Genomic DNA, 13,215 nt, shown 5'->3' on the forward strand with positions numbered 1-13,215 from the left:
CGTAGAATATTTAAAGTATAAAAAATTAAGACTATCACTAACTCGTTTAGCGCTAAATTTTGGAAAGCAGATGATAAAACAAACAAAATTAGGCACGCGGCATAAAACAGGGTTCGCGCCGGAAGTATATAAGTGACGGCAGAGGAAGAAAAAGAACACAAGAAAGTGCACAGTTGGCAGATTGAAATAATAAATTACACCTTACGGTGAGTGAGGTACGTTAATTGAACGTTACGTATGACTTATGCGAATAAAAAAGGCGCGAGTTTTCGTACATAATGTCGCACATGCGGATGTGGGACGGTCGACGAAAGTGGGACACAAGAGAATTTATGAAATTTTGTGAAGGCACTTTTTCTCGTTTTGCGTGCGCACTTAATGTCTCTTTCACCGGCATTTTTACGTTCGGAACATAGGACGTTTCCTTCATAAAACTGCATTGATCGCGATATTCTTATATCTAGTTACGGAATTGATGGCTGTCCTCTATATATCATCAATATGAGAGTATTAATGTTAAAATAACGTAATATGTTATTAAAGGTAATTAAAAATAATTTAAAAAAATCAATTTTCGATAATGCACCCTGAAACATTCTGAGGGGTTTCGAAGGCGAAATACCATTTAACTTTCTCCACATTATCCAAAGATCCATCTTGATAACGTCAATCTTCATCGAGCAAAAAAGAAATTACCACGGCGAGCGATCGCGTCGTCGTTATATTGATTTAACCCACAACCGATCGATTACCCGAATCGATTACCCCGTGGTATCATGTATACGATAAGTGCAAATGTCAACATCTCTCTTCTTTACCCGTAATTTGTCAGGCGGAATCGACAGATAATGACTTGACATCGGACGCGAAATCGCTGTTAAACGCCAAAAAGCTGACGGACGTTATGTATATCGTCAATGGACCGATACCCTATCGCGCATCAAACCCATCATCATCATCGATAATTCGCAGGTGGCAGGTGGCAGTCGCGCTCCTGGCGGTGCTGCTTCTTCTTTACCTCGTAGCTGGATATAATGCGCCAGCTTATTACGCGTAATCGCGGCGGCGCGCAGCGGCGCGGCGGCCTGATGTCTATTAGGTGGATCATCATGGGTAGCTACGCGACAAATTAATCTCGGCAATTTGCTCGGGCCGCTGCGCATCGAGGCCGCATCGTCTAACGCCCATCCGAATGATCGTCATCCGAATAATATTCCTCGCACGCGAAACGAGCGTTTAACCCTTTGCCTTAGAACGGGCCGTTCTAGGCAAGGGGCGATTAGCCTCTTGCACTCTCGAACGATATTATCGGCGCGTACTAACGAGCATAATTGTACCCTCGCGTGTTTCACACGGGAAACGAAATCATTAATTTTATGAAGAATATAGTAATCAAGCATTCTTAATGAATTATGTATAATTGTTTTGTATAGAAATATAGATCTATAGATATATAGAATGTCCCAGAACTGATCATACAAGCGGAAAGGAGATGATTCTTCGTTAAAAAAATAAGTTGAAAATTTAAAATAAAACCCTTTTATATAAGGCTCGGAACCCGTTCTCGCTTGTATCACCAGGTACATCCTGCATAAGCATCTTTTGGTTCCATCTGTATACATTTTATTAAAAAAAAAAAAAGACAACAGGTTACACAAGAAAGTGTAATAACCACAGTTGTTGGACAAGTTTTAATCATATACAGCGCGGGTTTAATTTTGTAGAAGATTACTAATATATTCTAATATATTCAACAACAAAAAAAACTGGTACCGCCAAAGGGGTTCTTGCTCTCGCAGACCCGTTCTTTGTTAGCAATGTCTCGTCTAAATCGCACCATCACATCGAATCCATCGAACGCATCGAAGCGCGAGGAGTCGTAAGTGAGTCACGAGAATAGCGGAATCTTCTACGATGGCCTGTTCGATTTAGGAGGGCGACGCGTAGCCCCCCCCGAGGCGCATCGCTATCCTGTCGACATTCAGAGTGCGCGGCCGTACGTATTGACGGATGCTGGGAAATGAGGCTACGAGAAAATCGCATCATCACCATCATCAACCGAACCACCACCACCACCATCTGCCATCGCCACCGTTCGATATCCCCGAAAGAGTCGATGCACCATCGAGAGCGCAGCCGAGTTACTTGCGCCACTTGGTGCCGCGTTATCGTCACGTGCGCTTCTCTCCATTCGTCACTCGGTTGCAACATCCTCGCGAGAGCTTTGTGAGTGATGGACGGCGACGCCGTTGACGACCCGTCGCTCGCGACGATATAGCTTCCCGGTAACGAACGCACGAAGGTACAGATAAATCTTTACAACAGCGTCTTCGAATTAGCATCTTGAGATAAGATTTGATCATTAACAAAACAAAATTTATTTCTTCTCAATAATAATTACTTAAAGATTTTTATTTATTTTATTTAGATTGATTAGATTATCTCAAGTTTAATATTTTATTAATAATTATTTTAATTAGGTAATTATATTGATACGGTCGAGTCCTATTTGCTTGCTCCCGAATTGTTTCGTCGTTCGATTTTTAAATCTCTTGCTCAAGCTGACAATGAGTTCAAAGAGACTGCGCGTTTGTTATTTATTTTTCTAATACAAAACTCCTTATTTAATTAAAAATAGATTTATACGTTTTGCAATTTTTAAACCCCATAAATATAAAAAATAATTATTTTTTTAAAGTAATTAATTAAAAAGTTCTCAAATGCTGTTCGCTTCGCGATAGATTATAGAGAATTTACAGTTATTATAAATGCTACTTTGTAGAGTTAACATTTCAAATACTGACTTACAATGTCGCGAATGTACCGTAATACCGCAAACAAGACGCACCTAACTGTTCCTCTTGATCGTTCAAGTTTAAACTGCGACTGACTTTAAGTCTGCTTGCAAAAACGCTGTCTATTGTAACATTGTAACCGACTTTAATTTTGCAACATACGCGATGTACGATTCCGTCAAACTTATAGCGTCTTTACGCATTTAAGATACGGTCCGTTAGCTTCATCAATATCGTTAGATAAGTAATCAGAATCCTTTCTCAAACCTGATGCCGTATGACTTTATCGATTCGGCGAATCTCGAGGAAATTGTAAAAATCGCGAACTTTGCGGAACTCGTCGCTATATTGACGACGATCGTCACTGTCGAACCAATAAGAAAGGAACGTGTTTCTGCAATCGACTCGCAATATGCACAGGTGCGAATATAGAACCGCAGGCGCACGGCAAATAGTGGTTTGCGGTACGCGATGATACTAATTTTATCGCGATTCCGTAAAACTAGGGTTGTGCTATACACTAATACACTATACCTCTTCCGATTGCATTTTTTCTTTTGAGTTCATACGCACAATTTTACACGGTTTAACATTGTAATTCACGACGAATCGATTTGATACGCCACTTGCAGATGATTTCTGCGTATTCGCGTTGCAATCCTTCAAAGGATTTCTTCCTCTATCTTCGAATCGCGTTCTAGGTATACCTCAATCCAATTCCGAAATAATAAAAATAATAACTGCCAATTAAACTTATTAATCTCATCGTTAAAAGCTTTCTGTGTTCCCTATCTGTCTAAAAATGTTTCAATTGTCTCGGGAGGCCATAAATGTTAATAAACAAAATTCCAACTAAAATTAAACAAAGAAAATTACCTTAAAAAAACAATTACCTTGTAAAACAATTACTTTTTTTGTGACTTTGATAAAAAAATAGACTTAACAATTTACACAAGGAGACTTTATGACACATAAATTATTAGAGAGAAAATATTCCTTCATAAACATCATCGGAAACGTTAAACGGACAGAGACTCTGTAAGGAACCCATCGCGAGGAGACCTTGCAGCATCCAAGGTCCATCCAAGGCACACCGGTGCCTTCTGTCCCGGGACCTCTAACCTCTTCAATCGCTTTTGGCGTCCTTTGTAGTGGCTCGCGCCGATGCACCATCATCGCGTCATCCTCGGAATCAAACACATGTCTCCGTTCCGGGACGCGCGATGATCTTCAAGCTCGTTAATCGCGCGACGAGCGACGGCGGCGTTTTGCCAGCTGTCGCGCGCGTTGACTCTTTGACTCGTGACTTTCTCGGTGCCGCGCGCGCAATTTGTATTACGCACGATCGGAGAATTCTGCGTGCGGACGAGACGCGGCGCGGGGCGAGGATGGAGGAACGGAGTGTAAAACGTTGATTATTATTATCACTTTTTTAATGGCATGCGGATTGCACCGCGTCGAGAGAGTGCGTGCGTAAGTTCTGCCGAGTCCGCGTTCGCGGAAGTAACGGAACGTAGAATCGAAGAGGAGCTTATTAGCATATGATCTCGAGTACGACCGCCCACTTATATATACGCGCTCCGTAATTGCATGTTTACATCCTGTTCGTTACGGATCACTATGCCGATGTCGATCGAATAAGGCCGTCAAAAGCGTCGCTCGCTTAGGACTTAGCCTCGATACTCGACTGCTTTCCTATTATAAGCGATTCATTATGTCTCACGTGGAAGCGCATGCACCCTTTAAGATTGGAGAGAATGCTGTAATTTTCTGAGGTTCATTAAGCAAAGTGTCTATCTCGAGGATGAGTACGCCAAGTATTATGCACCTTCGGGAAGATAAAAGAAAAATCGGGGCTAAAAAAAATGGCTAATTAATAGCTTCATTTAATAGCTGTTTCGAAATATTATTTTTTATTATATATGCATTGGAAATATATTAAATTGCAACAGCATTTGCTATTTCTAAATTTGGTCATTATTCATCAAGAGCGTTGAAAAAGATAGGAAAAAATCGTATTATGTAAAAATCTACAATTGCAATTTAAATTGTTTCAATCTGCTGAAATAATTATATCGAGCAGAATTGAAATCATTAAAGAGAGCAGGACAAGCTAATAATTTCGGAATGATAAAAATTTAAAATAACAGCTGATTGAACGGTACTTATTAATCTTATCGTTAAAAACTTTCTGTATTTCCGAATCTATTTACAAATGTCTCAATTGCTTCACGAGACCAATCTCAATAAACACACACACAAATCCCAATTAAAATTAAATGAAGAATATATTAAACAGCGCGCGATAACATGTCTTATATCTTTTCAAGAACTGAAAAGAATAATTGATTGTCGAGCCGTTAAAAAAAAAAAAGTGTCGCAATCGATTTCGCGAACACGTGGAATTGTGTGAATGCCGCGCGAGCGATATTAATATGTAACAGTCGGACGAAACCGCGCGCGCGATGGAGAACTTACTGGTTTCGCCCGTCATTAATTACACGGCATTAAACTCACGGTAATTGCCGGCTATTTAACGCGCCGGAGAGTCGAACTTTTACTAGACGAGGCCTCGTACACGTTCTTGGCAGGGCGCAGCAGCGGAACAGCTATCATTGTGCAGCACTATAGACTCTACGCAACGTCGCGCCGCGAATGCATGAGGAATCATTAGAGGCGCAATATTAGAGCAATTAAGTAAACTCGCGCGCCAGATGTCTTAATTATTTCAAAGCGTTTCCCTTTGCACGCGTGTCGCGTCTTATCGCCGACTGTGACAAACAATAGTATATCGCAATGAGAAAATCGTTCTGCATAGAGTTAAGACTAAATGAACAATCGCTCGCTTGACGGGTGGAAATTTTTTTCGCGCGCCTCTCATAAATCAATCAAGTGACGTGCATTTGTATACGCATCTTTTTACCGTTCAATGGTCTGTCATACAACGATCCGCGATGATTGATAAACTCGAATTTAAAAAAAAATCGGGAGAGAGATGTGTGTAATCTATATTTATAATATAATACAATAACAGGTAAGCATAAAAAATTATGATAAAAAAAAACTGTCGTAAAGTTAGGAAAATTTTCGACTCAGCCTCAGCTTAAAATTCACGCAGTAAGCGAGGAAAGAGTGTGTTTCGGGCTTCCGGCTTTGCGTTAGCATAGAAACACATCGACGAGAGATTAATGAAGATTTCAATATATAATTCTATAGATGTTAAAGCCATTAAATGCGACTTTCTCGTACGAGAACTTCGCGTTCGAGATCGTGGTACAAATTGAGATAACAGATGCCGAACAGAGAGGTGACGATTCCTTGATAGGGGCTCACAAGAGAGATCTACAAATCCGTGACTATTTAGAGCCGCGAGCGCTATCGCCGCAGAACTAGACGTATAAATTCTTTCAGCGAAAGTTACACACACATTTCTCTCCGGCGACCCGGCAGGCCAACGAAAGAAAGTAGCAAGAAGAAGCGCGTGGTTCTACTTTTCCGGCTGCTGCGTATCACCCGAATGTTACTACACGAACGCGCGTTTCTCACACTCCTTTCCCCCCCCTTTCTTTCCGCAGCGAGCAATGAGCAGCACGACAAGGATAGCCTGAACGAGACCGGAAGTACGACGGGTGGCACCGTGGAGGGCGCGCCGAGTGGCGGCCCCAGCAGGGGTGACAGGACCAAGGACAAGGAGGACCACGCGTCCGCGCAGGCATCCACCTCGGCGCCACCGGCGAGATCCTTGGTCTCCAGAATCCTGGCAAGGACACGGTCGCCTCAGGACCTGCTAGATCATTCGGAACCCTAGTAAAATCTTGGGCCATCATTTTTGCCCTATTTTACCACCTATAGAGATTTATTTATTTATTAAAGCGTGCTTATTTGCACACATTGAAAATTTTAACGTTTAATTTCTCTCTATTGTTATTTTATTTTAATTTTGGAATTTTTATGGAAGTTCTATCGAAGTAAAAGTTGCGGAGAGCTCTCAGATAATATCTTGGCTACATGTGCGTCCATCCTAGCAAGATTAATTTCTTTTATTATTTTCAAATCTTACACAGAGATTATAATTACTAATTTTGATCCCTTATTTTGCGTCACAGCTCGCAATTATGGGTGGTTCTCTCAAACGTGTACGGCGAGCTGATCGTCGTATTAACATTGGCGGTGTGCTTGGCCGAGGTCATGGACACGCCTGTGCCACTGCTCAGCTTGCAGGTACAAGTGATCGAACTCGCTCGACCGGGTTCCATAAATAAATCGCCTTATCGCGGATACCCGCGTCGGTTCAAGAAAGCGAGCGTGCTCCGGGATAACATGCAACGCGTCAAAGTCTCGAAAGTACAACCGTTCGCGATGTCGGACACTTAGAATTATCGTACCGTTACTTCACACAATCTGGGGAAAGTCCGCGCGGAGTGTCGATCGGACAGCCTTGAACTGAAAACACGTCGATTCGGGATACCCTCTGAAAATTCCAGATCCTATAGCGATACAAAAGAATATTAATTGCTCGTTTTTATCTTAGAACGTAACAATGTCCACAGTTCGACAGAAAGTGGGCTTCATTTAAAAGGATTTTAAGAGATTATCTGCATCGTTTTGAAAGTATACGGTTATTTGATAAAACTTGCAATATCACTTAAATTGATTTCAGCAAAGCTGATTCAACAAAATCTCCACAATTTATCGCAGTACATCGTAACATATTATATTTCATCTAGATTTACTAACAAATTTTTCTAAAACAGTTAATATGACCTTTTATTTGCATAATTTTGAGGAACAATTTCGAATCCCCAGTTTAATCTTAGAAAGCATTTTGAAAGTGCGAGAAGAGATAATTATGTATTATACATTGAATAATATCGCCGCGGTACCGGAACCACGTGAGAGATTATCGGGAGATTAAAACCGCATAGCGATTCAATGTAATCGGAATTATGTCAAATAATCTGTAACCGAAACGGCCGTAATCGCGGAGTTTGCGCGCGCTTTGGGATTACGGAGGAGCTTCAATTCACGTAAATTACAGATCAGAGAGCCACGTAAATGAAACGGTACGTCGTCGCGCGAGTTTCAAGATAACCGGTTCGCTACGCTTATCTATAGTCCGATGACCCTTTTCCGCCCGGGTGGTCTCCCCCGTTTCACGGACGCTCCAAATCGCATTCCTAGTATCTGCGTTTTGCATAACGAGCGCATTTCGCAATACGAAGGAGATCCGTAATTGTGTGTCTTTCACAGGGGGTATTTCTCATGTATCTCTACGTGGGCAGCATCGCCGTCATCATCGGCATCTACATATGGGTGTTGGTCGACAGTTGCGGCAGCTTAAGCCGAGGTGGTAACGGGCTCGGAGACGCGGAACTCGGTGGCGCGTCGCTCACCAGATTCGGATCGTTAAAACGGGCGCACATCTCCAGAGCCAGGACGGCGCCGACCAGTTTCTATATACGAGTCGGAGCGCTCTGTAAGAGATAGCGTTAATCCGCTTAAAGGACATGGACATTTAGTTTAAAAATTATTTGGCATTTAAAAATTTCTCGTAAAGCTTTCACCTTTCACCCTTTCACCCTCATTTAATATTTAAATCGGTATTCGTTACAAATAAAATTTTTTAAATTCACTTGAAACTCTCGTTGTTAGAGCACCTTTTGCTCGTTCGATTAGAAAATCCTATAGCTGCGGAGATGGATTTCATTATCTATTTCATTATCTGTATGTTTTCAGTGTTCGGCCTGGCGACGCTGGTCTTCAACGGCCTGGAGATGGCCATGCACTCGATGATGCAGGGTGCCGAGTGCTTGACCGACGTGGTCTTTGTGCATCCGGTGCTGCACGGCTTGTTCACCTTCTTGCAGATGCACTTTCTCTTCGTAAACTCGCAGGCAAGCATCGATCTTACGTTCGTGGTCAGACAATGCGTGAACGCGATTCTTCGTCGCGCTCTGATGCGTCGACGGCCTACGTATATCGTACACACTGACGTGATCGTACGCCGCGTTTGAATCAGAACAAAGGATTTTTAAAGATTAAAACTTATATATAAATATTATACAGAATTTAAATGAAATTTTATTGAAACTACTTTAAAGTGTTCCAAATCGATTTCATTCCCATTCGAAAGAGAATAAATCCTTATTTGTATTCGTCACTCTGTTCCTTCAGGTGCTCGTAGAGCGCTTCGGTCTTGCAGCCAGATTCGGTTTCACGCATCTCGCGGCCACCAATGTCGCGGTCTGGGCGCGTCTGGTGATTTGGGATACAGCGCAAGAGTGGACTTACTTTGTACACTTGGCGCAACACGAGCAGCAAACGTCCGTATCTCCCCTGAGTCTTCGAGGATTCCCCGGATCGTTGACGAGACACTCGCGGGATCTTCTAGGTATATATTCCATCAACTTTTCGCTCTGGCGAGGAAGTTTTTCAAAAGCAATTACGCGAGTTACTTATTTCAGATAATTCGGCGAAGAAGGGTGGCACCTTCAAGCCCTATCAACCTGTTTCGAACGAGCAAATCTCGCAAGTAATCGCGTTGCAAGAATGCTTGAACACTAATACCTTGGGACAGCTGTGGACTTCAAGCATGCCCTTCCTATATCCCTTTATCGTACAATTTAGGTACGTATTGTGTTGAATATTTGCCAACTGGATTAAAATTTTTAAATTCTAATATAATTCATTCGTTAATTTCATTCAATCGAATCAAATTGTAAGTTGTGATAAAAAAAGCTAAAAATAAATCTAAATCTATAAATTTTTAATTAAATTTTAATTTAAATTTTTCATTTTTTCGCGCGAGTCTTAGACGTGAGTGAATTCTTATAATTTCTCCAAATAATTTCTTTTTCAGTTTGATCGCCGCGGCGGTGACCTTCGTGATGGGTCAGAACGTCGGTCGGAGTCGATTGACTAAACAAAAATTCCACGGCAGCAAAGACTTGAGTAGCCACAGCCGGGTAGGTTGCGACGGTTCTAGCAAGGGCCTCTTCCTGGGTATTCTCTGCATGGTCGCCGGTATCGTGGTGATCCTCATCTTCCTCGTCGTGCGAGAGGACGAGAACTTCCCCTCCGCCACGTTGTCGTGGCTCACGTGCGGCACTCTGATCGGCATCCTGACGCTGAGCAGTCTGATGACGGCCAGTGGTCTCGTGCAGGTGCGTCAGATCTCGGTGGTGATGCGAGCACCGGCCGCCCTGGACAGCCTTCTGTCGAACGTGTCGCTTTTCGGGGTGCAACTCTACTCCGTATTCACCATCGTGGTGTGCGCCTGTTCGCTGGCCATGTCGGATCAGGACGAGACCGAGGACACGCGGGCCAGACACATCATGCTGCTGTCGATGTCGATCCTGCAGCTGGTGCAGTGCTTCGCGCAGAGCACGCTGATCGCCGAGACCTCGCGACGATCGTGCATAACGCGCTTCCAAATGCTGGCGAAACCCGGTCGCCAAGTGATCACCTTCCTACTGTTCAGCAACGCCGTGCTCTGGGCCTTCGACACCGTGATCACGCAGAATTGGCTGTCGCAGGAGCTGCAGCTACGATTCTTCGGCGTGCTCGCCTGGGGCGTGCTGTCCAGGATCGGGCTACCTCTTCTAATTTTCTATAGGTTCCACAGCTGCGTGCTGTTGCTGGAGGCGTGGAACAAGTGTTACAGAACGCCACGGGGAGAGCACCCTCTCAACTGACAGCGCAGAATCTCACGCCGAGTCTCGTGCAGGTTCGTTGAAATAGTATCAATATTCTTGAAGATTGATTAAAATCATGATTACAATACTTGATGTCGCGTATTTATATAATTTTAATATTGTACTGTCTGAGTAATTTTATTCAATCCATATAAATGTAGCGTTCCTTATATATTAGACCAAAGAATCTTAAATTCTCTTGAAGTTGAACATTACACAGTTGATATATGTTTTTAAATAGTTTTTGTGTAACTTTTGGATGAATGTTAATATGAACTTTAATAATATGAAGCTTTGATGAACTTAACATCTTGTTTGCTTATGAAACACACTGTCGCGTGTCGACAGACTGCATTCTGGCTTGCAAGAACCTTACTGTCCCGAGAGATCAGTGCCGATGGACAACGCTTACAAGCGGCTACTGCACCCGAATTCGCTGCCGTTGGACGCGATGCATCTTCTCCCCTACGTGGACAGCGCGAGCTGGCTGTACCTGGATCCGAATCCCGTTTTTCCCGTTTTCGAACGCCTACCGAGTCTGGAGTGCGATGCGTCGTTAATATCCGAACAGCAACGTTACCACCATCACCACCATCACCATTATCATCATCATCACCGTCACCGCGGCTGCCAGAGGCGACATCGTCGAGTACTGAGCGATCCCGGCGGATGGAACGCCGGTATTCGGATGAACGCGACGCGACACCGGCGAGTACTCAGCAGCGCCGACATTGATCTTATGCCAGCGTCGATCGACGAGGCCAATGAAGATAATCTATCGCCCGAGGAGGAGACAAGAGCGTCGACCTTCAGAAAAGTGCCATGGCACCCTAATTTACATATGCTCAAAATTAGGAGAACGTAACGCAACCATTACGATTGCGACGAAGAAGCGACTGTCTTGAACGAACAAGAATCTAAAAGAGAAGAGAAAAGAGTTTAATCTCTTTCTAAGAAGTCTTTTAGAATTTTGTATTATTTAAGGCTGAATTGTAAATTCAAGAGATAAATGCACGGAGCATGTTTATGATCGTACTATCCATATTGTAAAGTTCTCTCTAGTAAACTCTATAAATAATTCAAAGTAAACTAATTCTATAATTACGACCTATCCTAAACTGATTTAAAATAAATTGATAATCTACGTACGATTTTTCCATATCTGAAGTAGAACGCTTTTTTTACAATGTTTGTCTCTGAAAGTGCGATATACCGTTCGGTTTCACGTGCAATATTTTTAGATTTTAAGCTCACGCTATATATAGTGTACAAATGATTGTTATAGACGTGCGTCGTGTAGACAATAGATTCCGCGTCTCTATCGCGAGAGCCATCGGGATTGCATCGCATTCGTGAAAACGAATGGGCGATGCAATGCTTTGTACCTTACTAATTAATGCTGAAAAAGAGTTGTAATTATTATTCGCGAGCGTATATTTTTGTACATATTTATTGCAAACATTTTATATATGGATCTGACAGGATAACACACACGAAACAGAATTCTCGGTAGAACTCCGTTTATTATATCTAGAAATATGACTTTTACTTATTGAATATAATCTAAGAAATATATATATATATATATATATATATATATATATATAAAATTCTTCAATAAGTGTGTTCCCCTCTTCCTAACATTATTTTTATACGTTTATACTTCAAATAATAGAAGATCATATATGGATACATAATCAAAGTTATATAGACGCGCATATGCCTTGAAATCATCTTATTATATAATCTACAGTTATATATTTTATACATATATAAATTATATTTATCTATATATAAAATATGTAACTAATCATGTAAAAAGCACTTATTCGATCTACTGTTAATGGTTTATGAAAATTTTATTGCCAATATGTACGCAATCAGTATTCATTTTAATCAAAGATTCGAGATAATTTTCAAAATCTTAAAGACTACGTTCTTAAGATTACTCTGGTTCGCAAACCGGTATTTTCGTACTTACAAATTATTAATTAGGACAATGTGAAAGAAGAACTATACCATTTTTTATGACTATTGTATTTTATAAGATTTTCAGTGAACGCTCGATTTATGAAATTTTGTTTCTCAAAATATGGTTCTGATAAATGGAGTTCTACTGCTGAGCTCTCTTGTAGGTCGCATTATTTTGATACCTTATAAGTACTCAACGTGACAGTTTATCTATCTCGCATACGAAGAAATAGCATTAATTCGTGTTCAATGCTTCACTTTATCATAAGTATATTGTATCTTTTGGACGAAAAAATAGCGAGGCAGTGCCGATTTAGTTATTCCTTCTTAAGTGAACAATATAAAAATATTATTCAGTTTTAAGAATAAATTTAATGTCTATTTCACTAAATTTTCTACTTTTCAAACCACTTGCATGAAATTATTCGTTTTGAGTCTTGCCATTAATAAATCCGGTGGTGATTAATTATACCACGATATTATTAACGGCACTGACATAGAGATATTAAGCAAGATAAATATTAAAAAGGAAATTTCGACAACTATATGTAAACAATAGAATAAAAAAGAATATATACTTACATCTATTATACCGATATTGCGAATCGAACATACTTGACACACTTCTAATGGCACTATTTCGAAAACATACCTATCTGAGAACCTGGTGATAACGATAACAGAGTGCGATCGATGGGAGCATTAGGTAATAAAATGCAATGTACACAATAAAATTCATCTTTTTAAAAAACAAA

At 41.2% G+C, this 13,215-nt stretch overlaps 1 protein-coding gene across 2 annotated transcripts in view; it reads left to right on the top strand.

Annotated features, from left to right (window-relative positions):
• Positions 1–13,196, top strand: part of LOC143893161 (proton channel OtopLc) — a 28,483-nt gene extending 15,287 nt beyond the window's left edge. The window contains exons 1-9 of one of the 2 annotated variants that reach the window (XM_077398207.1): positions 2,120–2,302; positions 6,371–6,602; positions 6,902–7,016; positions 8,046–8,271; positions 8,532–8,689; positions 8,970–9,186; positions 9,260–9,422; positions 9,655–10,521; positions 10,838–13,196. In XM_077398207.1, the coding sequence (XP_077254333.1) occupies positions 6,984–7,016; positions 8,046–8,271; positions 8,532–8,689; positions 8,970–9,186; positions 9,260–9,422; positions 9,655–10,489 (1,632 nt within the window). In that variant the 5' untranslated portion in view covers positions 2,120–2,302; positions 6,371–6,602; positions 6,902–6,983 and the 3' untranslated portion in view covers positions 10,490–10,521; positions 10,838–13,196. Of the gene's footprint in view, positions 1–2,119; positions 2,303–6,370; positions 6,603–6,901; positions 7,017–8,045; positions 8,272–8,531; positions 8,690–8,969; positions 9,187–9,259; positions 9,423–9,654; positions 10,522–10,837 lie in introns of those variants that run through there. The other variant, XM_077398206.1, reaches the window with a different exon arrangement.
• Positions 13,197–13,215: the final 19 nt, after the last annotated feature.

Source organism: Temnothorax americanus, unplaced genomic scaffold (genome assembly GCF_048541705.1).
Source record: "Temnothorax americanus isolate GAGA-0224 unplaced genomic scaffold, ASM4854170v1 Scaffold12, whole genome shotgun sequence".
Lineage (NCBI taxonomy): Eukaryota > Metazoa > Arthropoda > Insecta > Hymenoptera > Formicidae > Temnothorax > Temnothorax americanus.